At 50.2% G+C, this 24,255-nt stretch overlaps 1 protein-coding gene across 3 annotated transcripts in view; it reads left to right on the forward strand.

Moving 5' to 3' along the window:
* Positions 1-23,727, forward strand: part of LOC108401178 (sorting nexin-29) — a 585,108-nt gene extending 561,381 nt beyond the window's left edge. For all 3 annotated transcript variants that reach the window (XM_073215554.1, XM_073215556.1, XM_073215553.1), the window contains one exon: positions 18,200-23,727. In XM_073215554.1, the coding sequence (XP_073071655.1) occupies positions 18,200-18,329 (130 nt within the window). In that variant the 3' untranslated portion in view covers positions 18,330-23,727. The remainder of the gene's footprint in view (positions 1-18,199) is intronic.
* The last annotated feature ends 528 nt before the right edge of the window (positions 23,728-24,255 follow it).

Here is a 24,255-nt window from a genome sequence, read left to right on the forward strand (position 1 = left end):
GCGGAAAGCCGCGCCTTGGTTTGCCTCTCTACAGGTAAGAGCGGCAACCGTGAGCAGCCGCTGAGCGCTTGCTGTGGGCCGGCACTGGGCCAGCAGCCTCCCTTAGTCTCTTTTCTTTACAAAGCCCTCGTGAGATTCAGGTTGCTGGAGTGACTCCCCCACAATCCCTCAGCAGGTGTCAGGCCAGGATTTGAACCCAGGGTGGCTGCTGCTCCCTTGAGCTGTGTTCTGCCAGCTCCACTTACTTGTGATGACTCCTCTGGATTCATCAGGGACAATGGAGTGCAGGTGCTGCGCCTGCATGGACGTGGATCTCAGCTCCACTACTTCTCTTGGGGTCCTCTCTGACCCTCAGTGTCCTCATCTCTAAAATGGGCTTATTAACCTCTACCTCAAAAGACCCATTTTAACCTCCATGTCAGATCCTGCTTACTGCACCTCTCATGTTTTAACTCACGTGATCCTCACAACTTCGGGGCAGTCGCTAATGGGTGTGGTCCTTGCTTAACAGATGAAGACATGACGGGTGGGGAATCTGCCCCAGGTCCCTCAGCCTCCAAATGGGAGAGCAGGGATATGAACTCAGGCAGTTGGCCATCTATTCACTTACTTTCTCAGTGGAACAAGGTGATTGCCAGGCAGCCAGTAGGATCTCTGCTAGTTTTCAGGAGAAAACTTGAGTGCCCCAAAGAAACACCAGATGGCTACCTCATGGGAGGGCTGGCCTCTGCTTGGGTTTGTCTCATTCCCGTGACACTTCTGTGACACCCCGCTGGTTCCCAGTGCTCAACCTCCACACACATTTTCTGAAAAGGAAACAGAGCTGCTTAAACCAGCCTGAGGCAGTCCCTAGGGCTTGGCTCTTCAGTGTCCCGAATGCTTGGGGAGAGGGGCAGCATTTAGCTTAAAATATGCCAGTGATAGAACAGATAGATGGCTTTTGTTTGCAGTCCTATGCTATGAAGGAATAAGGCCCACTCCTGTGTGCGGGGCCCACAGGCCATGGCCCCTTGGTACTGAGCAGCCATTGACGGACACAGCTGACAGTGGGCAGCTGACCACAGACCATGGCCAAATCCCACTGACCACCCGTTTTTGTAGTTTCATTGGAATGTGGCCCTACACATTTAACCCCATGTTGTCTGTGGTGTTTTCATGCTACAGGAGCAGCTGAGTATCCCGTGAAGCATAATGTGTTCACTGTTGGACCCTGCAGAGAAGTGAGCCGAATTCTAGAGCAGAGTATTGGGGTTGATCTATACAGCAACATGGAGAAATCTCCAAGATACCTCATTAAGAGGAAAAGGATGTAGCCCAAAACATAAATTTCCATTTTTAGAAATAGCAAACTATATGTACATGTGTTATACATATACAGACACACACCTAAGTGTGTGTGTCTATGCTCTATCAAAGCAGAGAGCTTTAGAAAGATTCATCAGAAAGTGAGACGTGGTTGCCTGGAGGACAGGGGTCAGGAGACTCCTTTTATACATTTACCTCTATGTGTTTTCTTATTGTGCCACCTATTCAAAAATTAATGAAATAACTGAGTTCAAACAGTATGTTTAGGCTGAGGAGTTGCGATGATGGAGGAAGGAGTATCTTCTGCTTATCTTTATCATTTTCAGGGAAACAGAGCTACTCTCTTTTTTACTTGGGACCTTTATTTGAAAGGTATTTTCATAACAGACTTTCTGGGAGGAAATGTGTGAGAGAACCTCAGAGTTGCCAGTTGTATTTAAATGGAAATACACTTTCAGCTGAACTAGAGGTGGAAGGGCTTGGTGCACAGGGGAAATGAGCTAAGTGTCTCTTCACCTCAGCTCAGTCACTGTGCTGCTGAGCAGGGTGCCATCCTGGTGAGGGGACAGTGTTTGCATCTTCTGGTGATCTTCTCTTTCTTGGGAGGAGGCCTGGTTTGGAATGATGAAATGAGGGCACACAGCTGCTGTAAAAATTTTGGAAAGCCCTCAGTACCATCCATGCGGATTGCTCCCCAGGGAACCTTCAGAGGCTGTGCTCAGATCTACTCTCTTCCCAGGATGCTTTAAAATTGTTTCTCCAGATAATGCCAACTATCAATGTGCCAATCAAATGTTCAAACAGTTTGCCAACCCACTGAAACCCTAAGTTTACCTGTGATTCTAAAGTGCATCTGGAGTTGAGAGCCCCTGCTTTAAAAGGCTAGAGCAGACTCGGGTGCTGGCATCAGACCTGGTCTGACCCCAGTCCCACCCTCTGTGGTGTGCCCTGGGTGCAGCTGTGCCCTCTCAGGACTTCGGTGTCCACTTGTGTGTGATCGCAGGGGGCTTGCAAAGGTGAAGATGACTCTGTGAGGGAGCAGCCAACTCGGTAATCATGTCCTCGCCCTCTTCCCCCTACCGGGGCCCTCATGATGCCGTGTGTATCGTGGGATGGCTCCCAGACTTCACGGTCATGCTGCCGGGTCCTCATCCCAGCTGTGCAACCCAGGATGAGCTACCGCACTTTTCGGAGCCTCGCTCTTATCTGAAAGATGGGGTCATTATCTCTGTGCAGATTCAGTGCGCTGACTGGCCCCCAGGCTGCCCCCAGTGCACTGCCCCCCGTAATGGCAGGTCCTGCTGCTCTGGAGGCAGCTGCGAGTCAGGGATTGGATAGAAGTATTTTCAGCTTTCCAGGCTGCTTAGTCTCTGCAGCGCCTCCATTCTGCCATCATAGCAGGAAAGCGCAAAAGCTGATACAGAAATGAATGGGTGTGACTGTGTTCCAGTAAAACTTTATCTACACAAACAGGCAGAGCCAGGGGTTTGCCTTTCTTCTTAGCTTTAGCCATTGCAAGCTAGGGTGGGATTTTTTATTGATCAAATCTTTTAGAAATGGAAACAACCCCAGGAGGAGGAGAGTGCAATGCTTAGGGGGAGGCTGGGGTTCCCACTGCTAGGGACCCAGCCTCAGCTCTGCCACCTGTGCCCTTAAGCTTGGGCCAGGGAACCTCTCTGTGCCCTGGTTTCCTTATCTGAAAACAGGCTACCAACAGGCCTCCCTCCCTGACTTTTGTGGGGGTTTTATGAGTGGCTGCATGTGCAGCAGTGAGGACGATGTAACGGTCAGCTGTTAGGCTTCAAGCATCGATGTGAGAGACCTCGGGCCACCTGACTGCCCACCATAATGCCTCAGGACTCTTGCACTGTCAGGTAGCCCTTCATTCCTTAGCTGTTGACAGGAGTCCTGTGCACCAGGCTCCCAGGGCTGCCCTCATGGCACTTGCAGGTCAAAGGGGGATCAGAAAAACAGAACCAAACATCCAACAGGTTAAGTTACCATACCAGGGGATCTGCGTCATGAAGGGTATTGACGGGGAGGGGCCATGTCAGATTAGGGACAATCACATGAATCCAGGATCAAAGGTTTAGTCTTCCTGGTAGAGCGAGGGTGGCCTTGTCAGCAGGTTGTAAGGAATGTCGTTTGTTTGGAGTGCAAGGTTATAATCAGCGTGTGATGGGATCGGCTTTATGTTCTCAGAAGCCCCTTAAGCCTAATTAGAGGAGGTAGTTCTAATGCGTTAGCTGCCTTTCCTCAGATCCTCTGCACAGTTCAGGTTTGGCCTCAGTGTGCAGGCTGGGGAGGCATTGGACACTGCTTGCAGCTCTGCCCTTCCTGGGATTGCGTGAATCCTTAGCGCACAACTACGTTCATTCCAGGGGCCATGCTAGAGGGTGGGGCCTCGGGGAAAGGGAGGGAGGCTCTGGGAGAGAGCACTGCTGCCAGAGCCACCCCCAGGCCCATGAGGAAGCAGGAATCCAGAGGGAGGGCAGGCACGGCTGGAGAACTCAGTGATGAGACAGAGAGGAGGATTCTGTCCTCAGAGCTTGCTGGAGAAGGCAGTGAGTGAGCTGTCACAGGAGTTCCCTTCGCAAACAGGGCTCAGATGTGTTCCTGCATCCGGAGCCTGCAGCAGGCTGGCCCCTGGCCTCGACGGCTCTCCCAGTGGAGCAGTGCAGACCCCCCTTGGTGCAGAGGAAGAGGAAGGGGCTAATGAAGCTGCTCCTTGGGCATCTGTAGGCAGGGGTGCATGGGCTCTTTCCCGTGACACTTTGTTCTTTGTTAAATGAGTAATCTGTACAAAACAAACATGCCTGATGTCCTTCTGGTCTCCGCACTTAGATGCATGTTCACAGCACACTCTGCATCGAGGTTTAATTTTTAATAGAAATAGGACGCTACACTGTCTTGTTCGATAGACCGCTGTTTTCACTTACTTGTACCTCAACAAAGTTTGCGCCATTCTGTCCCGTGATGGGGGAACCATGGTGCTTACTATGAAATACAGTCTTGTGTATGGATGAGTCTGTTGCCTACAGGCAGGTAGGTTGTTCCCAAGCTTGTTAGAAACTCTGCTGCATTGAATAAAGGCACATGTCTTGGTGAGTGTGTTCAAGTATCTCTGTAGGAGGGACAGCTGTGCACACACAGCTCCGCAACTGTCCTGAGGGGCTTTGCCAGTATGTATGTCTACAAACCACATCTGAGCACTGTTTCTCAGCATCCTCCAGTGCCTGGCAACAGCCATGGCCCAACCTCTGCCAGCTTGCATTTCCCGATAGCTGAGGAGCGCAGTCTCTGGGCCTGTTGTGCGCCCCCCTAGGACTCATTGAGGGAGCACCTGTCCTGTGTCACCCACCCTCTAGGGAGTGGGGGGTACAGAGTAGGGAGAGTGCAGTGGGGGAGGTGAGAGGGAGGCCTGGGGAGTGCTGTAGGGGACTTACCTGGAGAAAGGTGGGAAGGTAGATGGGTTTGGAGCAGAAAGAGCCACGCCCTGGCGTGTTTTTAACTGGCTTTCTCGGGTGCCGTGTTTCGACTGGATGGGAAGCAGTTGGGGCTCCTCCTCCAGAGCAGGGACTCTGTCAGCAGAATTTCTGTGTTTTCCTCCTGCGAAGTGTCCTTTCCCTGTGTGTCTGCTGGGCTGTCAGCCTCCTAGTGATTTGCAGGAGCCCTTCGTACACTCCGGCTGTTTCATGACCCGCCTGGAGATGCTTTCCTTCATGTGTTTGCATGTGGTATTATGTCTTTTCACTTCGGGGTCTATGCTTTCTGTTCGCTGTGCTCGTCCTGTCAGCAGCACTGTAGCTTTTGCCTGATGGGACAGATGAAGGGATGTTTTGGAGGGAGTTACTTTTCCTGTTAATCTTGCTTTCACGAGCTTGTATCTGCTTTCTCTGAGAAAAGCAAATACGGATTACTACTCCTGTTTTCTCAAAATGAACCTCAGGTATAAACAGCTTCTCACCCTCCCAAAGCTGGTACTTTGCTGAGCCAGAAAGCCAGCCCGGGGCTTTCTGAGGCCGAGGCCCCTTTCCTGATGTAACCCACCACCACCTCCTCTAAGGACTGTCAGGTCCAAGGTGGGTGAGCTTGGCGTCGGCGGGTCACTTTGACCTCACCTGAATGGTTAAGACCCAGCCATAAGTCTGGGCACTGGGAATAGAGGGATGATGATAACACCTCACCCTGACAGGTGCTGTAAAGATACTAAGAAAGGGTGTGTGACTAGAGGTGATGGAAGTGAGACGGGGAGGACCATGTGGGAACCTGTCGTGAGAGTCCAGGCAAGAGGCGACGGTGGCTGGACCTAGGGCAGCCGCGGTGGAGACAGAGGGAAGGGGAAGGGTCAGGCAGGCAGAATGTCAGATTCTGGTTTGAACAAGTCGCACCCTTTACTAAAGTTTGATGGGGGAAATCAGCCTCCATGTTCGAGGTAGGGACCCATATTACTCTCTGTACCTGGTGGATGTTTTGGCGTTTCCATGGGCCTCTGGAGCACCAGAGGGAGGTTGGGGCTGGAATGGAGATGTGGGAATCTCTGGATGAGATCCCCACCCGGGGTTGTAGACAGAAGAGCCAAGAGCCAAGCCCTGGGACCCTCCAGGATTTAGTGGCAGAGCAGCACTTGAGGGAGTCGGGGGGGGCATTAGAAGAGTATGGAGCTGCTGGGGGTTGAGGTGACCGTTGGCTGTGACAGGGATGTAGCCAGATGAGCTTGATTCAGATGAGATACCGGAACAAGGCTCCAAGTAAAGGAGACATTTGGGAGACATGGCAGGACCGGTGCGGAGCAAGGCCTGGTGCAGAGCTGGCAGGAGGCAGGCATTCCCTTCAGCATGTGGAGGCGGCTCGCTGCAGACGCAGCCAGCCTGCCCTGGGCTTGTCTCCTCCGGGGACTGCGGCTGGGTTCAACCAGGGGTGGTTACCATGGAGATGTGATGAGAAGGAGTCAGTGGCAGGGCACAAAGGGTGTGAGCACAAGAGTCATCCGGCCCCTTTCAGAACACACCTCAGAGGAAGGTCTCAACCAGTAGATACTGTGTAGACCTTCTGAAGTGTCAGCCCGAGGCAGCTCTGGCGCCCATGGGACACCCACTTTGGGTGACAAGGTAACAGCTGAAAGGGCTCCCAAGCTAGTACCTAGTGCAGTCCCAGCCCAGTCTTAGTCCTGACCTCAGAATCCTGCTCGCTGTCTCGAGGGCAAGTCTCTGTCCCTGTTACTCCCGGCCCCATTGGGTAAGCGTTAGCAGCACATCCAGGGGGTCATACTCCAAGATTCTCAGGAACAGGAGGGCCTGCAGAGCCCTCATGGACAGAAAGCATACCCCACATTGTCTGGTTCAATCTCACAGCCCCATTTTTTAGATGGTGATAACAGTTTAAGAGATTTTGCTTAGGGAAAGACTAACCTAATAATAAAGGTCATTAAATTTCTTAAATAATTGGAATACAGGAAATATGCAGGTACTGGGGACCGTGAAAAGACTCATTTGAGGGGACTACATCACAGACAGGTTCACAGGGTGTTCCCAGCACCTTTCAGCCTTTGTTTTTCTGCAAATACCACCCTGTCATCTGCCATCTTAACCCAAAGGATGGGAACTGGCTCCAGACGGGCCCAGGTTTGCATCCTGCTGTGTCATGTGGGAGGTGTGTGACGTCATACAAGTCCCCATAGCTCTGGGAGCCACCCTCAGTGGTAACTTACAGAGTTTGCATGTGTAAAACAGAGTCCTGCCCCTGCCACACCGCAGGCTCCCAGGAGATGTTACCTCTTAGAATTATACACCGTCACTGTCACTGCTGTTTTCCAGGTCACATCAACACCTGTGGCATTCTGACAGGAATGTCAAATTTCAAAGCACATTCGTCTAGGAAGTAACCCTCTTCCTGTGACCAACTCACTGGGAAGAATACACACTGCGCCAGCAGTGGGCCTTCCCGGGGAACAGGGTGCAGGCTGCCTCCCTTCCCTTCCTCACACCTTTACATTTGTTCCACTTGTTGACAGTGGACTGGGGTCACTGCCGCGTTAACTTTTGTAATGATGAGAGGCTTCTCTAACATTCCTGTTGCTCTCATGCTTGCGGAACAGTGAGGCCCTGGCTGGGCTGGGGTAGAGCAGTTTCACCAGTTTGCTCCTGAGCGCTCATGCCAAGGGCAGGAGATAATAGTTGGTTGCAGACCTGGGGTTTGTGTTCCCCTGGTGCCCACGTGCCCTCTGTGGTTTGAGCCACTGGTTTCCAAAGGCATTCCGGTTCCCTCTACCCCGGGGCCTTGGGTTTCTTGGCCACAGTCCGCTTACCTTCTGCCTTTCCGGGCACGCTCCTCTGCCTCCCCAGCTCAGGTCATTTCTCTGTATGTGGCTGAGGCCTTGCTCAGTGGCGCACATAGAACATCTCCCTTACCTCTCCCTTACCTGAGGCACCAGTGTCCACCTCTCGCTGAGCAGTGAGCACCAGCCCTGTGGCCCCTGCCTGCCCGGGAGGTCTCGCCGGGCATCTGGTTGTGGGCTCTGGGGTCAAACTGCATGTTCAAGACCAGCCTCTGGTCCTCACTTGCCATGGGACCTTAGGCAGGTGACCTACCATCCCTGCTTTAAGGTCCGCACCTGTAAACCTGAGGTGGTCATCACTGCACCTCTTCTACAAGGCTGGGCAAGATGAGAATTTGGGTAAATTTTAGCCTACACGTGACAGGCAGTGGCTTTCTTTCATCTATCCAAAATAATTAAGTCACCAGGTGCCTTTAGGGGTCAGGAACTGTGGGGATTCAAGGGAGAACTGGACACGGTCCAGCCCCCAGGGCAGCCTTGGTGCCACCAGCGCCACAGAGGCCTCCTTCCTCAAGGCCACAGAGATGTGCTTCCCAGAGGGAAACCTTAAAGGTGCAGCCAGTGACAGGAGGACATGGGTAGACATGGATCCCCATGGGCCCCATCCTGTGGCCTTGAGCCCTAAGACGTGCCTACAACCAAGTTCTCCCTGGTGCTAGCAGGGAGCCAGGTCTTGCAGGGAGCCACACCTGCCAAATGAGGCTCAAGGCCCAGCCCAGCAGCAGGCTTGGCCCATGGGAAGTCACCTTTCAACCTACCTATTTACCAGCCCTCCAAACCCAGTGTATCAGTGACACAGAAAGCAGATCTCTCCCAGGGGCCATTTGCACTGATGCATACTTGAGACCACTGGATCAATGTCACCCACATACTGGGAACTTGGACGCCATGGCATTGAGCGCCCCAGAGGCTTATTAACAAGAGCAGTCACCCTGGGGGCTCTTACCCCGACGCGGATTTGTTCGGTGCCTTGACAGTAGCCAGCAGGGGAGAGAGACTGACAAGAAGAGAGTTTCTGGAAGGAAGGCCAAGCCTGCACCTCAGGAATGGCGGCCTTTCTCCCACTGCCTTCTGAGCTGAGAGGCAGTGTCAGCCAAGGGGAGCTCTCGCCTCCTCAGTGCAGGAAGGCTGGCATCTCGTGGGCTTGCACAAAGAAGCCTCTGCATCATTTCCCCCTCGTCCCCCCACTGCTGTGAACTGGCTCTCAGATCAGCCCCACTTGGGCCCAGGAACAGCTCCAACCATTGCCAGATCCAAAGGACAGGACATACGACCTGGGAATGGTTTTCTGAGACACAATTTTGAGCCCTGTTGGAGGTGCCACAACCAAGGTCAGAAGCAGGTGAAGGGAGGGGACATTTACTGAGCACCACCCTCAGCTTTGTTACACAAACCTGCCAGAGAAGATCCTGCACCAGCCTTCCCCCCTTTTTTTCGCTCTTAACAGTGTTACTAAGATATTGTTCACATACCATACACTATATCCATTTAAAGTGTACAGAGATCCAGTTTTCAGTGTATTCAGATATATGAAGCCATCACCATGGTTAGTACATTTACATCTCTTCACAAAGCAGCTCCAAGCACCCACAGCGGTACCTTTGGCCCTGTAGAGTGCCCTGTGCTTCACGTTCCTACACATGGAATCATGGAATACTTGGAGTCTGGCATCTCTCCCTCTGCAAGGTTTGCCCACCTTGTAGCACACGTGGAGGAGCAACACTTAACCTCTCCTCTCCTCTCCAAGGGTTTTCTGCGGGTCCTGAGAATTGAACCAACATAAGCCAGATCAACAGGAGAAAAGCACACAGACTTACGTAAGCATTCTGTGGCGCCAGAGTTCTTTCTCACAAGGAAGTGACCCAATGTGGCAAAGCCTACCTGCTTTTATATCAGGTTGAACAAAGAGGCAATTGTGGAAAATAAACTCTGTTATCTGGGGACCCAAAGGAAGATAAGGTACAAGGTCTGTTTGTATGGAATTCTCTTTGCCTCAACTTCTGGTCCTTGGTGACAGCAGGTCACTCTCCTTCTGGCATAGGGAGGATGTGCACCTGGAAATTTCATCCTCTGCTTTTAAGAGAGGTCGGAGTGTGTCCCTTGCATTTGCTGCTTTTCAAAAATGCCTTTAAACCCAGATAGTTAGGATCAGGCAGAGTAGCTTTTCTGGGGGAGGGGGGATGGTATATTCTGCCACCCACCATGTGTATCAGCCCTTCATTCCTTCTGGGGATGAATAATACTCTATTCTGTGGGTGGCCCCATTATCGCTTCCACGACAGACATTTGGGTTGTTTACACCTTGGGGCTACTATGAATAACGATGCTTTCAGCTTTCACATACAGGTTTCCCTGGGGGCCTATGTTTTTATTTTTCCAAGGTGTGCGCCTAGAAGTGGAATTGCCAGGTCATGTGGTGACAATGTTTAATCATTTGAGGAACTGCCAGACTGCTTTCCAAAGCAGCCACACCATTCAACATTCTGCCAGCAGTGTGGGAGGGTCTGATGCTCCACACTCTAGGCAATACTTATCTGTCCTTATCATAATGGCCATCCTAGTAGGGGTGAAGTGGTATCTCACTGCAGTTGCCATTTGAATTTTCTGATAACGAATGATGTTGAACATCTTTTCATGTGCTTATCATTGGAAAACTGGCTAGTAAGGTCCCTTGTCCTTTTCTAAGTGTCTTTTGTATGACCCCATCCCTCCTGGCGTGTGAGGACTCAGTCTCAGGGAGCATCGGTGACCAGTCAGGTAGCCTGGCTGGAAAACTACTGGTAGCAGCTAAGAGCTCTGTCCCCAGGGAAGGAGACAGGGTCACTGTCTCCTGGGGGAACCAGAATGGATGAGAGGTGCTCAATCATTGTGAAAGAGCAGAGATGTAAAAAGACTGCCTTTCTCAGCCAAGCCTTTTGAGATTGAGGCATAATTTATGTGTGGTAAAGTTTGTCCTTTTTGTTAATATAGTTCTGAGTTTCTGCAAACACATGGAGTCATATAACCACCACCCAGATGCAGAGCAGCGTTCTTCCGAGAAGCCCTAGTGCTCCTCTGTAGTCAGCCCCCGACACCCGCAGATCCATCCTCTGTCCCTGTGGGTTTGCCTTTTACAGAGGGTCATATGAATGGACCCTGGGGGTAGGCTTGGAGCCTCGCTTCTTCCATGTAGCATAAAGCCTTTGAGATTTATCCAACATGCCAAGGACATACACTTTGAAGATATTCACCAATATTTGGGGTTGTCGGTGAACCTCTGATGATACGTAAGTTTTTTAAATGTTTTAATATGCATTAAATCCATGTTTGTAGACTTCTTTGCATAGGCCAAAGTCACCTAAAAATGAAGGCAAAGAAAAATCTTGACTGTTAAACTGAAGATATGCAGATATTGGGGGAAAGCACAGAAGATGATAAAGATGGAATCTGGGAATGTGACATGTTCTAATCACTGCTGTGGGCAGAGTGACTCTGGGCCTCAGTGACAGTTACTTCCCATGATAAAGACACTGTGATGCTAAGACTCCTACCCCAGAGTGTGCCCCATCACTGGGTACCAGAGGAGCACCAAGGTTGTCTAGACCAGTGGTTCTGCAGCCCCATTGTGGGCTGGTGGATGTCCCAGAGACTGTGTTCTGCAAGTGAGAAAAATGATATAAGTGCTCCGCTAACCTAAGTGTGTTTAAAATAATACATTTCCTGAGATTGTATCATCATTTATGTTAATAGCACTGAGTGCAACTGCAGATGGTGGTTGGGTTGTGTTAATGTGTGTTATGTCCTCAGTTGGCAGATTTTACCACCTGACCTGGTAATGTTCCTGGTCCATGGAGTGGGTCTAGCAATGGGGAAACCACTGCCCAAATTGGAATGCTGTTGGTTTGTTGACACTGAAAAGCAGCGTCTCTCACCACTGGTGAGGGGGTCAATGTCTTTGAAAAGTGGACTGGTGGAACCTGTGGCTCTGTATCTTCTTGTGGCCTTGGGCTAGGGGTCTGGTACTACCCATCTCCTTTTCCTGGCTGCTCTTCCTCCCCTCTGTACCCACTGAACCTTTCCCAAGGCTGCACCATGGGACTCGCCTGGTCAGAGCAACTATAAGCAAGAAACTGAGTCTTTACCTTCATTTCCCCAGATCTCCAGGTGAGGAAAACAGTGATAATCTTACAGAGGCTTGGTGTTTGCTACAGGATGTCCACAGTTGTCTCACCTTTGTTTCCTGATATAGTTTAAGGCTGGAACACCCTGTTCCCTCACTAATTTATTTCTTTGTGCTGTCTCTAAACATCCTTACCAATGCCTCTTTCTCTTATGCCTCTGTAATTTTTTAGGGCCTCTGATGTAGTGAGAGTAGGCAGCCTATGGTCTGCAAATCTAAGATGCTGATCTTGTTCCAGAAAGACTAGGATGGTCTCTTCAGAGACAGTTCCTTCTGCTGCCTCCTAGCCCAAGGCCTCCAGGTCAACAGACATGGGGAGTTGAGGACATGTTCAAGGAAAGGAGTTTGTAGAGTTTGTAAAAGCCTCTGTGCTGTGCCCTTGGTATACTGGATGCCTTTGCAGCCAAAGTTCCTAAGATTTTTGCCTGCACCTCTTACTTATTGAGTTTGTTAAGAATATATGTGTTGAATGGCAAAGAACAAGTGTTATACCCATTCCACAGATCAGAAAATTGACTCTTGGAAAGTTATGTGTCTCCCCCCAATGTCCTAATGTGTCTCTAACTGAAGGAACCCAGGTTTCCTGGCTCTGAATACAAAATCAAGCCCATTACTATATACAGCCTTTAGAAATCCATTCTTATGGTAGAATTGGGAGAGCACTTCCCTGCCACCCAGATCCCCTCTTCGTATCTGCAGAATTGGGGCAGACATAGTCCCACACTGAAACAGAGTCAGGAGGATCAGGGATATAGTCTGCCTTGTTCATGATTCCCACTCTTACCTCGTGCGCTTTATTAAAAGAATTAGGGGAGGTGGCTGTAGCAGGGGTTCAAGTGAGCCTTGGTTTAAAAAATCAATCACCCTAGTGCACAAGGAACGTTCTTCAGGACAGAGCACATATGGCCACAAAACAAGTCTTACTAAATTTAGGAAGACTGAATCTTTTTCTACCACAACAATATCAAACTGGTTCTAAGAGGGAATTTAATAGCATTACAGGCCTATTTCAAGAAACAAACAAAAATCTTAATCTAACCATATTCCTAAAGCAACTAGAAAAAGAAGACCAAACAAAGCCTACAGTTAGTAGAAAAGAGGAAATTATAAACATCAGAACAGAAATAATACAAAGGATCAATGACACTAAGAGCTAGTTTTTTGAAATGGTAAACAAAATTGATAGGCTTTCAGCTAGACTTATCAAGAAAAAAGAAAACTCAAAATCAGAAATGAAAGAAGTCACAAATGACACCACAAAAATACAAACAATAATAAGAGACTACTATCAAAAATTATATGCCAACAAATTGGACAACCTAGAAGAAATGGATAAATTCCTAGAAACATGCAGTCTTCCAAGATTGAACCAGGAAGAAATAGAAAATCTGAACAAACCCATTACTAGTAGTGAAATTAAAGTAGTAATTTAAACAAATCCCAACAAACAGAAGTCCAGAACCAGATGGCTGCACAGGAGAATTCTACCAAACATTTAGAGAAGATTTAATACCTATCCTTCTCAAACTATACCAAAAAACAACAGAAGAGGAAGGAAAGCTTCCAAATTCATTCTATGAGGCCATCATCACCTTGATACCAAAATCAGATAAAGACGCTACAAAAAAAGGAAATTACACACCAATATCCCTGATTAACATAGATGCAAAAATCCTCAACAAAATATTAGCAAATCAAGTTAAAAAATACATTAAAAGGATCATTCAAGACAAGCAAGCGGTTTTTATCCCAGTATGGTTCAATATCCACAAATCAATCAGTGTGAAACACCACATTAACAAAAGGAAGGATATGGTCATATCCATATAGTCATCTCAATAGATACTGAAAAAGCATTTGATAAAATTTAACATCCATTTATGATATGCATGCTCTCTACCCACTTTGTTTTATCTCAACATAATAAAGGCCAAATATGACAAACCCACAGCTAGTGTCATACTCAATGGCTTTTCCTGTAAGGTCAGAAACAAGACAAGGATGCCCACTCTCACCACTTTTATTCAACATAGTACTACAAGTCCAATGGAAATCAGTATAAAGAAATCTGTTGCATTTTTATATAAAAGTAATGAACAGAGAAATTAAGAAATCAATCCCATTTACAGTTGCATCAAAAGGAATGAAATACCTAGGAATAAAGTTAACCAAGGAGGTAAAAAATTAAAACATTGATGAAAGAAATTAAAGACAGCACAAAGAAATGGAAAGCTATTCCATGCTTATGGATAGAAGAATTAATTTTGTTAAAATGGCCCTACTGCCCAAAGCAATCTACAGATTCAGTGCAATCCCTGTCAAAATACCAATGGCATTTTTCACTAACTAGAGCAAATAATCCTAAAGCTTGTGTAAAGCCACAAAAGACCCTGAATATCCCAAGCAATCTTGAGAAAGAAGAACCAAGCAGGGAGTATCACAGTCCCTGATTTCAAACTATACTATAAAGCTACAGTAACCAAAGCAGTAAGGTACTGGCACAAGAACAGATAACATAGACCAACAGAATAAAGAGCCCAGAAATAAACCCACACCTATATTGTCAATTAATATATGACAAGGGAGGCTAGAATATACAATGGGGGAAAGACAGCCTCTTAAATAGTGTTGGGGAAACTGGACCACTGTCTCACACCATACATAAAAATAAACTCAAAATGGATTAAAGCTCTAAATATAAAACTGAAATCAAAGTTCCTAGAGGAAAACATAGACAGTAAACTCTTGATCATCATATTAGCAATTTTTTTCTGAATATGAGACTACATCAAACTAAAAATCCACACAGCAAAGGAAACCATCAACATAACAAAAAGGCAACCTACTGTATGGGAGAATATATTTGCAAATGATATAATTCACTACGGGTCTATATATTTTGGATATTAGAGAACTTGTACAACTCGTACAAAATATAGAGAACTCAACACCAAAGAAACCCAAATAATTTGATTTAAAAATAGGCAGGGGACCTGAACAGACATTCTTCCAAAGAAGATATACAGATGGCCAGCAGGCACATAAAAAGATGCTCAGTATCTATCATCAGCCATCAGGAAAATGCAAATCAAAACCACAATCAGAAATCACCTCACACCAGTATCAAGAAGACAAGAAATAACAAGTGCTGGTGAGGAGGTGGAGGACAGGCAATCCTCTGACACTGCTGGTGGGTTGCAAACTGGTGCAGCCACCATGGAAAGCCTGACACTGCTGGTGGGTTGCAAATTGGTGCAGCCACCATGGAAAGCAGTATGGAGTTTTCTTAAGAAACTAAAAATAGAAACACTATATATCCAGCAGTTCCACTTATGGGAATTTACCCAAAAAAAATAAAATTACTAATCTGAGAAGATATATGTACTGTTTATCATGGTCTGTCTCATCCACAGCAACCAATGTGGCTCAGCTGACTGCCATTTCTTGCTGTGGCCTTTAGGATTGAGCTGTCCCCACCCCTGGTATACCTGAGCCACTCCACTCTTGAGGACTGTCAGGCACAGGTGTTTGACAGACAGCATCTTGGTGACCTCTTACCATGCCCCAAGGTAAATCCTGCCTCCCAGGAAGGTGAAGTACCTGGGCCATGTCTGCCGGCCGCCATGTGCACACGTTCCAGCCCAGGGCCGTCTGCCTTCACATGTGCTATTCTTAAACCTAGAGGGCCCTTCTCACTGTGAGCCATCCAGCTCACTGCTGCTCCTCCAGGAAGCCCTCACAGTGACCCAGTCTAGTGCCCCGTGCAGAACACCATGCGCCCTTGTGGTCTGTTCCAGGGCTGCCCTGCCCACTCCCCATAGGGCCGCAGGCTCCTCCCACCCGTATTAACCTCTGTGCCCCTCAATGCCTAGTATGGTATCTGGCAACAGAACTCACAATTTTTTGAATGATTGCTTATCCATGTAACATTCAAAACAACCCTATCTTTATATCCTGGGAGCCGAGGCTTAAAGAAAACAAGGCATTTGCCTGAAGAAATGCAGCTAGTTAGTGGCTTTATGTGGGGCTAACTCCCAAGTCCTTACCACAAAGCCCCATGAAGGCCATATTGTCACCATCCCCATACGACAGACAAAGGAACAGATGAAGGAGGCTGCAAAACAGTGCAGCACACAGCCTGCTGATGGCAGGGCCACGGCACCCTGCCCTGACCCCCAACAGCCCTAGACTGCCTCCCCACAAAGTCAGTGTCATTTGCTGAAAAACACAGGGTACAGTGTTCTGGGCCCAGTGCCTTGTAACTCTCCCACCCAAGAGCCACCTACTGCCTGGGCCGACAGGTTCTGGACGTTACAGGCAGGGCTCATCCTGGCCTTGCCCAGTGGTGGCAGCAGCCACAGGCTTAGGGGCAGCCGGCTGGACGCTGGATCCTACACAGTGTAGAAGGAGGGGGTGGCTCAAAATGACATTTATATCTAAGCAAAGATTCCTTCCATCACCTTCTACCCATCCTCTCAGAGACATTCAGCGATAACAAGGCTTGGGTAGGGTAACGCAGGTGTCGAAGAAGAAAGGGACATGTTGGCTTTGGGCTGGTGCCACATGGCATTCTGAAGGAAGACCGTGCGTGACAAAGTGGCTGGACTGGCTGCAGAAATGCCCCGAGCGGCCCCACTTCATTCAAAGTCAAGTGCTTCTTTTTCTCCACGCACAGAAGGCAAAGCACACCCAGCTCCCAAAGGAGAAGGTAACAGTTGGGTGGATTTTTCATTCTACCTTACTGAGACGCCCTCCCAAACTCAAGGGGCATGTCACTGAGCATGGAGGCTGTGTCCCTGAAGCGGTGTGAAAATCAGATCATTGGAAACAGCCACCCCTAAGAAGTTGGATGGAATTAGGCGATTTCACGGGACCCTGCAGGGACCACTGGCCAGGGGCCATTTCTGTTTGACTGTCACTCATTCCTTGACTCATCGGGATTGCGCTGGGCATCCTCCCCAAGCCTCAGGGCTTACGCCCAGAAAGCCCCTGGTCTGGAGCCTGTAGCCATAGGGACACTCAGGTCACAAGAATGAGCTTTAATCATAGGTTCATTTTTTAAAAAACATTTTATACCATGGTGATATTATAGGTGGTTTTTCTCATATCTTTACCAAGTATTATTGATTCTATTTCCTATTCACATCTCCGTCTGTGTTAGAATGATGACCCCCAAAATGTCCACGCCCCACTGCCCTGAACCTATGTCCCCCTATGTGGCAGAGGGGACTCTGCAGGTGTGACAATTGAGGATGACACAAAGGGAAGGTCGGAAGAGGGAGGCAGGGGCGGCCAGCCCAGGGAATGTTTTCTCCCGCGGAGCCTCCAGCAGGCCCACACCTTGACTTTACTCCGCCCAAACATACATGTGTGGTGTTAGGCCACTAAGTGTGTGGAAATTTGTTACAGTAGCCGTGAGAAGTAAGACAAAGTTCTCCGCCTCATGCTCACAGCCACAGCCCTGCTGCCTAGCATTGCTCGCCCTGACCTGCACCCAGGCTGCCCCTCTCCGGCACTCCTTGCCATCCTGCAAGCAGCAGCCTCAGGCTGGCCTCTCAGGAAGGCCGAGGCTGCACAGGTGCCCTTAATCTCTAATGGATAAGACTGGCTCTCCTGTGGATTCTGTCCACTGGGCCTGGAGAATTTGGTTTGCTTACAGTTGTATCCCCAGGATGGAGAACAGGGCTTGGTCCACAGGGTGCTCAAGACTCATGGAATTGACTGAACGAACCAACGTGCCCGGCCTCTTCTGTATGTGGCAGGCATGCTGTCCTTACTTGCTTTATCCCACATTCTAATCCTAGTAGGGCCTTTCCCGGTGAGAGCATGCCGCCATCCACTACCGCCCCACTGTCCCGGCGTGTAGCGGCCCTGCAGCCTCATCACCAGCCCCTCAGCTGGACTTGGGAGCTGCTCCGTGTGTTCAGCCTTCATGCAGCACTGTGAAGGGCATCCTTCTAAGTGGCATCCATCCCAATTATTCCACAAGAAACCACTTTTTTTCTTTTTCTGCTATGCATCTTTTATGACTCTAAATGCAGTGTTCTGCAAAGCATCTTCTTTTCTTTGAAAGGTGCCTTTGCTGGAAGATCAATGAATTGGAGAAGCAAGCACTGACTACCACATTCTTTATAGCCTTAAGGTCAGGTCCAGAGTTAGTGGGGCTCCACAAGCCAGCCTGACCCACAGCCATGCTTGGGTGCTTTGGGAAAAGAAAATTTACCTAATATGGGTTCCCTATTTCTCCATACTGCACTGGCCAGTCAGAGCTGGGGGTCCAAGTCCCCCGTGACCACTCCTGCCATCCCCGCATTCCCTCCGAGCTCTTCGCCCTACCTGTGGTCATTTGTAGCTGGAACCCCTGGCTTAATGAGTTTCTCCCCTGCTCTATCTCACAGGGACATCACCCCTCCTGGAGAACCACTGAACAAGAACAGCCAGCCCAGAGCAGCTCCCCGCTTCCCCAAGCTGTCCCGAGGTCACCCCAGGGAGACGCGCAACGTGGAGCCCCAGAGCGGCGACCTCTGACCTTAACAGGATCCCAGACTCGGGCCCTATGTGCTGTGCCAGCTGCCTTCACCCTGGCCACTCTGCATCTGACCTGGCCATGGCAGGTGGACCCTTACACCTTCAAATGACAACCAGGTCCACCTGGCGAACCCTGGCGGGCACACCCTTCCTGCTGATCACATGACACGCTGATTAGACTGGTCAGCCTCGGAGGGCAAGGTGGCTCCTCCCTCGACAGACTTGGACACACAGGCACTGCTCCCCCAGCGTCTGCCTGGGTGGCAAGGGCGTCTGTTCCCCTTCCTCCAGGCCAGGAGCCAGCAGCGGGGTGGGCGCCAGGTGGGTTCAGAGCCCCCCAGCCTAGCAGCACTCTCTAATGTTTCATTTGGCCATAAGGGCCATTCAGAAACAACTGCTTCACTCTTTCCCTGTGGGACTTAGAATGACTGTTAAGTTTTTTTTTCTTTTTAATAAAATTGCCTGCTTCAGCCCATGGACATGTGGGCTTGGGGGAGGGGGTCTTGTTCCTCTCCTTTCTACTCTCTGTTGGTAGCCATTAGACACCCTAGTATCCTGCAGTGGCCAACGTGGCATCACTGCTCCAGGAGACATGCCAGAGGCCTCCTTGCAGAGGTACCATCGTGATGCTGAACTGTGGGTCTTGGAACACATCCCCCTATGTAGCTCAGGTAGGAAACCCGAGGCTCCCTAGGCCCATGTGTACTTTGTCAGGCTTGGTGGGACCTCAGCCATCAACAGCAACCCCACATGGGAGCCCTGCACTGTCCAGGAATCCGGGAACTACTGCAGAAGGTTCTGGAGGCACTCTGGCTTTCTGACCCAGCTCCAGGGCTCAGTGGAGCTCAGTGTGGCACTCTGTGAACTTGGGCAGGATCCACTCTGAACAGGTCATGATTGTCCCCTAAAGACACATTCACAATGCACCCTTGGGCCCCCACATGCTCAGTGGGAGCAGGCCCATGGGCATGCGGGGACAGCAGCCACCCCAGGTTCCCACTTCAACACTCCCACATCAGATCGCCTTGCAAAACCAGAGCCATATGGCCAGTTTCAACACCCAGAATCATGGATTTGTCTCCGCCCTGGGCAGAGCCGTCCTCAGCTGCTGACTACAGTCATGAGGGCTCGCATTTTCTGGGGAGAATATTAAGAAACTAGATAGAAGTGTGTAAAACAGACTATGTGAGAGCCAGTTTGACCTATGGGTGAAAGACGGCCAGTGGGGGACTGTGTGCTGCTTGGACCTGTGTCAACTCACTGGCTGAAAACGTGGTGAGCGACCTGGGAGAGCACTGGGCATTTCTTAGATAGTAGAAACGATGGAAAGAAGCACCTGGAGGGTTCATGCTGTCTGCTCCCCCAGCAACCAGAAGGAAACTTACTCCGAGCACTGAAGTGAAACTGCAAGCATTTACACACAGCCCTTCAGAGGAACGGAGTAGGCCTGAGCAACTGAGGGGCCGGTGGGCCCTGCGAGCCGTGCCCGGTGAGCAAAACGAGCCTGCTGCTCTCTGTGGGTGGAAGCAGGCATATGTGTGGCTGGGGGCGTACCATCAGCTCGGGGTGTAGAGGACCTGAGAGACGCCGTGTCCTAGAAGCGCAACGTGGCTTCTCTCTTGTTGCCACAGTGTCTGCCACACACGTACTTTGTTTGCAATGCCAAGCCCCACGGTACAACCGGGCTGCTTTGAACATAGAGCCTCCTGAGAAGAAATAATCAGGGGCTGTCTAGACCCTCAGGCTCCCCAGCTCCTGCCCCCTGAGTTTGGTCTACTCCACATCCGTTGTTCTGAAGTCAGTCCCTGACGCCGGCTGCCAGCCAGTCCCAGCACTGCCCATCTGGCCACGGAGCCTGCACCCGCGACTCATTCTGTTTGTATTAGACAGTGAATGGAACACCCATCCTGAGTGCGGATCTGACCTCGCCTTCTCCAGACACCCCACCAGGAACCTGCTTTCATATTCTGCACATAGAGTTAAAAAAAACAAAGGGAAATAAAGGTGCCCAGGGCTACAATAGACAGATGCTAAGCCATGGGAAGCAGTTACACACTCAGCCTGTAAGGAAAAAGGAGAGACTCTGCCTGCCCAGTTCTCAAAGCTTTAATTAATGATTTAGAACATGCCCTGCTCTCCCAAAAGGTGAGCGGTAAGGGCGTGCCCCTAGAGACCACCTGGGAGCCACTGGCTCGCCTATGACCCTGTGGAAACCCTGGGAGCAGGTGCACGTCAACAGACACACGAGCTCAGACATGCACATGACATGCACAATACAGCAGCTCCCCAAAGCCTTAACTTTGGAATCACATGGAATGTCCTGCAATGATTTAGTCCATCTAGCTGCTCGGAATACTGCCCTGCTCTCCAGCACCGGGAGATGCACCACGAGATGGTGGTTGCTAGAGAAAGGGAATCAAACACCCCAGCCCAGGCTGAGAGCTGGTGCACAAAATGTCACCCCGGGGATGTCATTGTTGCCCTTCCTCCAGATCCAGTTCAGAGGACTGGCTGTCCTTCTCCCTCCAAAACATGTACTGAGCCCCTCTCAACCCATTGGAGGGAAAGCCAGCCCTGCAGAAAGAACCAGTTCAATTTGCTTCTGCCTCCTGATCCCACAAGAAGATTCTGTGGGGCCTTCTAAGTGGGCACTGAGAAAGGAAGCCCTCCCTGTGCAGAGAGAGACCAAAGAGGCCTGCCACCCTAGGGAGCCTCAGTCCTCAAGGGCCACACCTGGGAGGATGGCCCATTCTGGGCCTTCTCCACGAAGACAGCTGCCTCCTTCTTGACTGCTTTAGCAGGGATGGGGCCCATCCCACCCTCGGCACGGGCTGTCTCTGCCCTCATCTCGTTTCTTCCTTCTTTGCCCCCAGAGGAAACAAAACCCAGGAAGAGTAGGGCTGAGCAGAGGTGTGTCCTTAAAAGAGCAAAGTTTGTGGGAAGGGAGGTCCCAGGCCACTGGAAGCCTAGCCCAGAAGCAACCGCGGCCCCAGGAGCGGGCCTGCTCAGCCACGCTCCCACCAGTCACCCTGAAAGTCGGGCTCTGGCTCCTGAGAATCATCCCCAGGCACGTGCCGCTCCCGCCATGACGGCAATCACAGCGCAGCGCGGTGCTTCGAACAGCCCTGCCTCACTCTGCAGCCAGGCCCCCCACCCACCGGCACATGCAGGCTCCCTGGTTGCAGAGGCCAGCCGCTGATTGAGCTGTAAAGACACCATACCATCTCAGAAGGCTTAGCAGGAGGCAAGGGTTTGTGGACAAGGTCTAATTACAGCTCTTGACTCTGCTCTCCAGCTGAGAGTTTATCACAATGGCTGAAATTTTACAACAGTGGCAAGTTGTGCTGTGCCTTAAAAGACAGGGGTCCAAGCTGTTGTTACATCCACAGAATTGATAACCCAACAGTAGCTAATGCCAGGAGGCAACAGGCCCCGGGGGCAGAAAATCGAAGCCCAAGGTCTGGAGATAGCAAGGCCCGTCTCCGTGCCGCGCATCAGGAGCAGCACTGCTGAGTCCCCAGCACCCAGGACCAGGGCTCTGTGGCCTCCTCGGGACAGTGTGGCCACCTGAGCCCCCAGCTCCAGGCCTCAGCCTCCCCCAGGTTTGCTCGTCTTCACACGGGTGCCACCCGGAGACACCAGCTCGCCCCTTGCGTGGAGGCCAGGCCCTGTCCTCCGGGGTCCCAGCAGGCACCCTCCTGACCCATCGCTGCCAGGATCCTTCCTTCACTCCTCAGCCAGCTCGTCTGGACAAGCCCCAGCCCCGCACACGGTGAGGCGCTCCACCCCGAGGGCACCTGGCCTCCCACGTAACTGATGGCAGAGCGCAGGCTGGATTTTCGGCCTGGGGCTGGGGAAGCGCATGGCCATGGACCTGCCTGAGAAGAACTCTGCCAAGGGCCGCCGGCCCCTGCCCAGGGCTGGTGGACTGGCCAGGGGGCACCCTAGACAGGGCACACATCAGGCTCAAGTTCCAGCCCCAGAGGCACTAACTGACAGTGTTGCCTCGGTGTCTCACTGGGGACAGTGCCACACATGCCGGGTCCTCTCCCTGGCCTGCAGGCAGGGCCTTAGCAGGCAGCCGTCTGCTCACAAGCAAGGTCTTTGGCAACGATCATTTTCCAAAATATTGTGCATTGTTTCATTAAAGCTAACATTAAATATTTGCTGTTCAGGCTGGCTTCTGTGCTAATTTTGCACAACCGTAGCACTGTATATTTTATCTAACATTTCTGTGCCAAAAAGTTCATTTTCATGTAACATGTGGTCTTGACTACGTTTCTAAAATAAAACTTCAGCTCCTGGATCAATAGGCATGCGGGTGGAGCGCTGGCAGGCTCCCTGCTCTGAGCAGCCCCCCAGGAGCCGCTCCTGAGGCTCACTGGGCAGTCTGCACTGCAACTGTCCGTACCAGGCCTGACGGGCAGCTCTGACGTGTGCCAGGGGGCCCTGGCTTTGTCTCTAAGTCATAATGCATTGAATGGGCTTCCTCACCTACCCAATCACTTTCTCTAGACAAGTAAGAAACATCCGATTTCTCTAAAAGCTGGCTGAGCCGAGAGCACAGAGGAGCATCCCACTGGGAGGGCACACGAGTGGCCTGGGGCCTGGCTCAGTTCTCCCCGGCATGTGACCGTTTGCCCATCACCGTTGGACGGCCTCCAGCAGACCTGCCCACACCGCAGCCTCTTGTCGGGTCAGCTCCTCCCTTCACAAACTGCAAGGGGAGAGGCCACTCTTTCACTGGCGATCCTTCCCATCAACATGGGCCATGCCGGGGCTGCCCTTGCAGAAACTGGGACTGAGGCCACGGAAGGGTACAAAATGGCTGACTGTACTTTTGTAGCCACTCCAGGTAAGAACCCGGAGAACATGCATTTCCAGGAACAAGGGGACGGTGGAGCTAATTAGGATCTTTTATTATCCAGATTCCTCCTAAAAAGAATGTCTTTACCTCTGCAGCCTTTGCTTTACCCTCCCTGGCAGAGCCATTTCATAGAACACTTTGCGTAACTGCAGGAGGGAGTCTGTTGAATGCAGGGGCCATGGTAATCCCAGCATGGGGGCCTCTGCCCGGCCAGAGTCACCCACCCCTGGGTCCCAGTGAGCCGCCTGTCAGGAGGTAAAAAAGACAACATTTCTAGAGTCTAGACTATTGTCTGTCTGTAAACGAGGCCTGGAAGGCTGCAGATTCCCTCTGAAACATGTAGTGTTATCTTAACTACCCTCTTATGTTAAGGTTTACACAATAGAATTTTTAAACAAATGTGTTTAATTTTCTAAAATCTCTTGTATTAAAATTTTCTTTTGGAATAAGCGGGCTAATTTTGTTACAATCTGGTTGAGAAACACCTCTTTGCAATGACAAAATAAAAATGGTGACATTTTATAAATTAGATATTCAGTCTGTGGGCTTTGTCTCGGTTCTTTTTGAGCACTTGGGGATGAGGTGAACTTTCAGTATACATGTTGGTAAAACTTCCAGAAAGGCCATTCACCATTTCACATGCTACCCTGAACAGCAGGGTTTGACTGGGCTGTCAATTTTATTTGGCTTGAAATGGAATAAAATCCCCACTTTTGAGTTACTAGATCTGTGTACACTGGAGTTGTGAAATCCAAGTTCCATACAGGAAAAAAAAATAACTACACTCATTACAGATACCTACTCATTTACCAAGAAATAGTTATTGGGCACCTACTATACACCAGGCATCATGCTAGGCACCTGGTATGCAGCAGTAAAAAGACAGGAGAAACCACTGCCATCTGGGACTTACATTCCAGGTGAGACAGATGGACAATAAAGAGATTTTTTTTTTAAGTCATCCATCTAGATAATTACAGACTGCAGTAAGTGTCACAAAGGAATAGCAGGGCTTGGAGAAAGATTGACAGGGCCCAGGAGCTCCATTAAACAGTCCAA

This window comes from Manis javanica, chromosome 10, assembly GCF_040802235.1.
Source record: "Manis javanica isolate MJ-LG chromosome 10, MJ_LKY, whole genome shotgun sequence".
Classification (NCBI taxonomy): domain Eukaryota; kingdom Metazoa; phylum Chordata; class Mammalia; order Pholidota; family Manidae; genus Manis; species Manis javanica.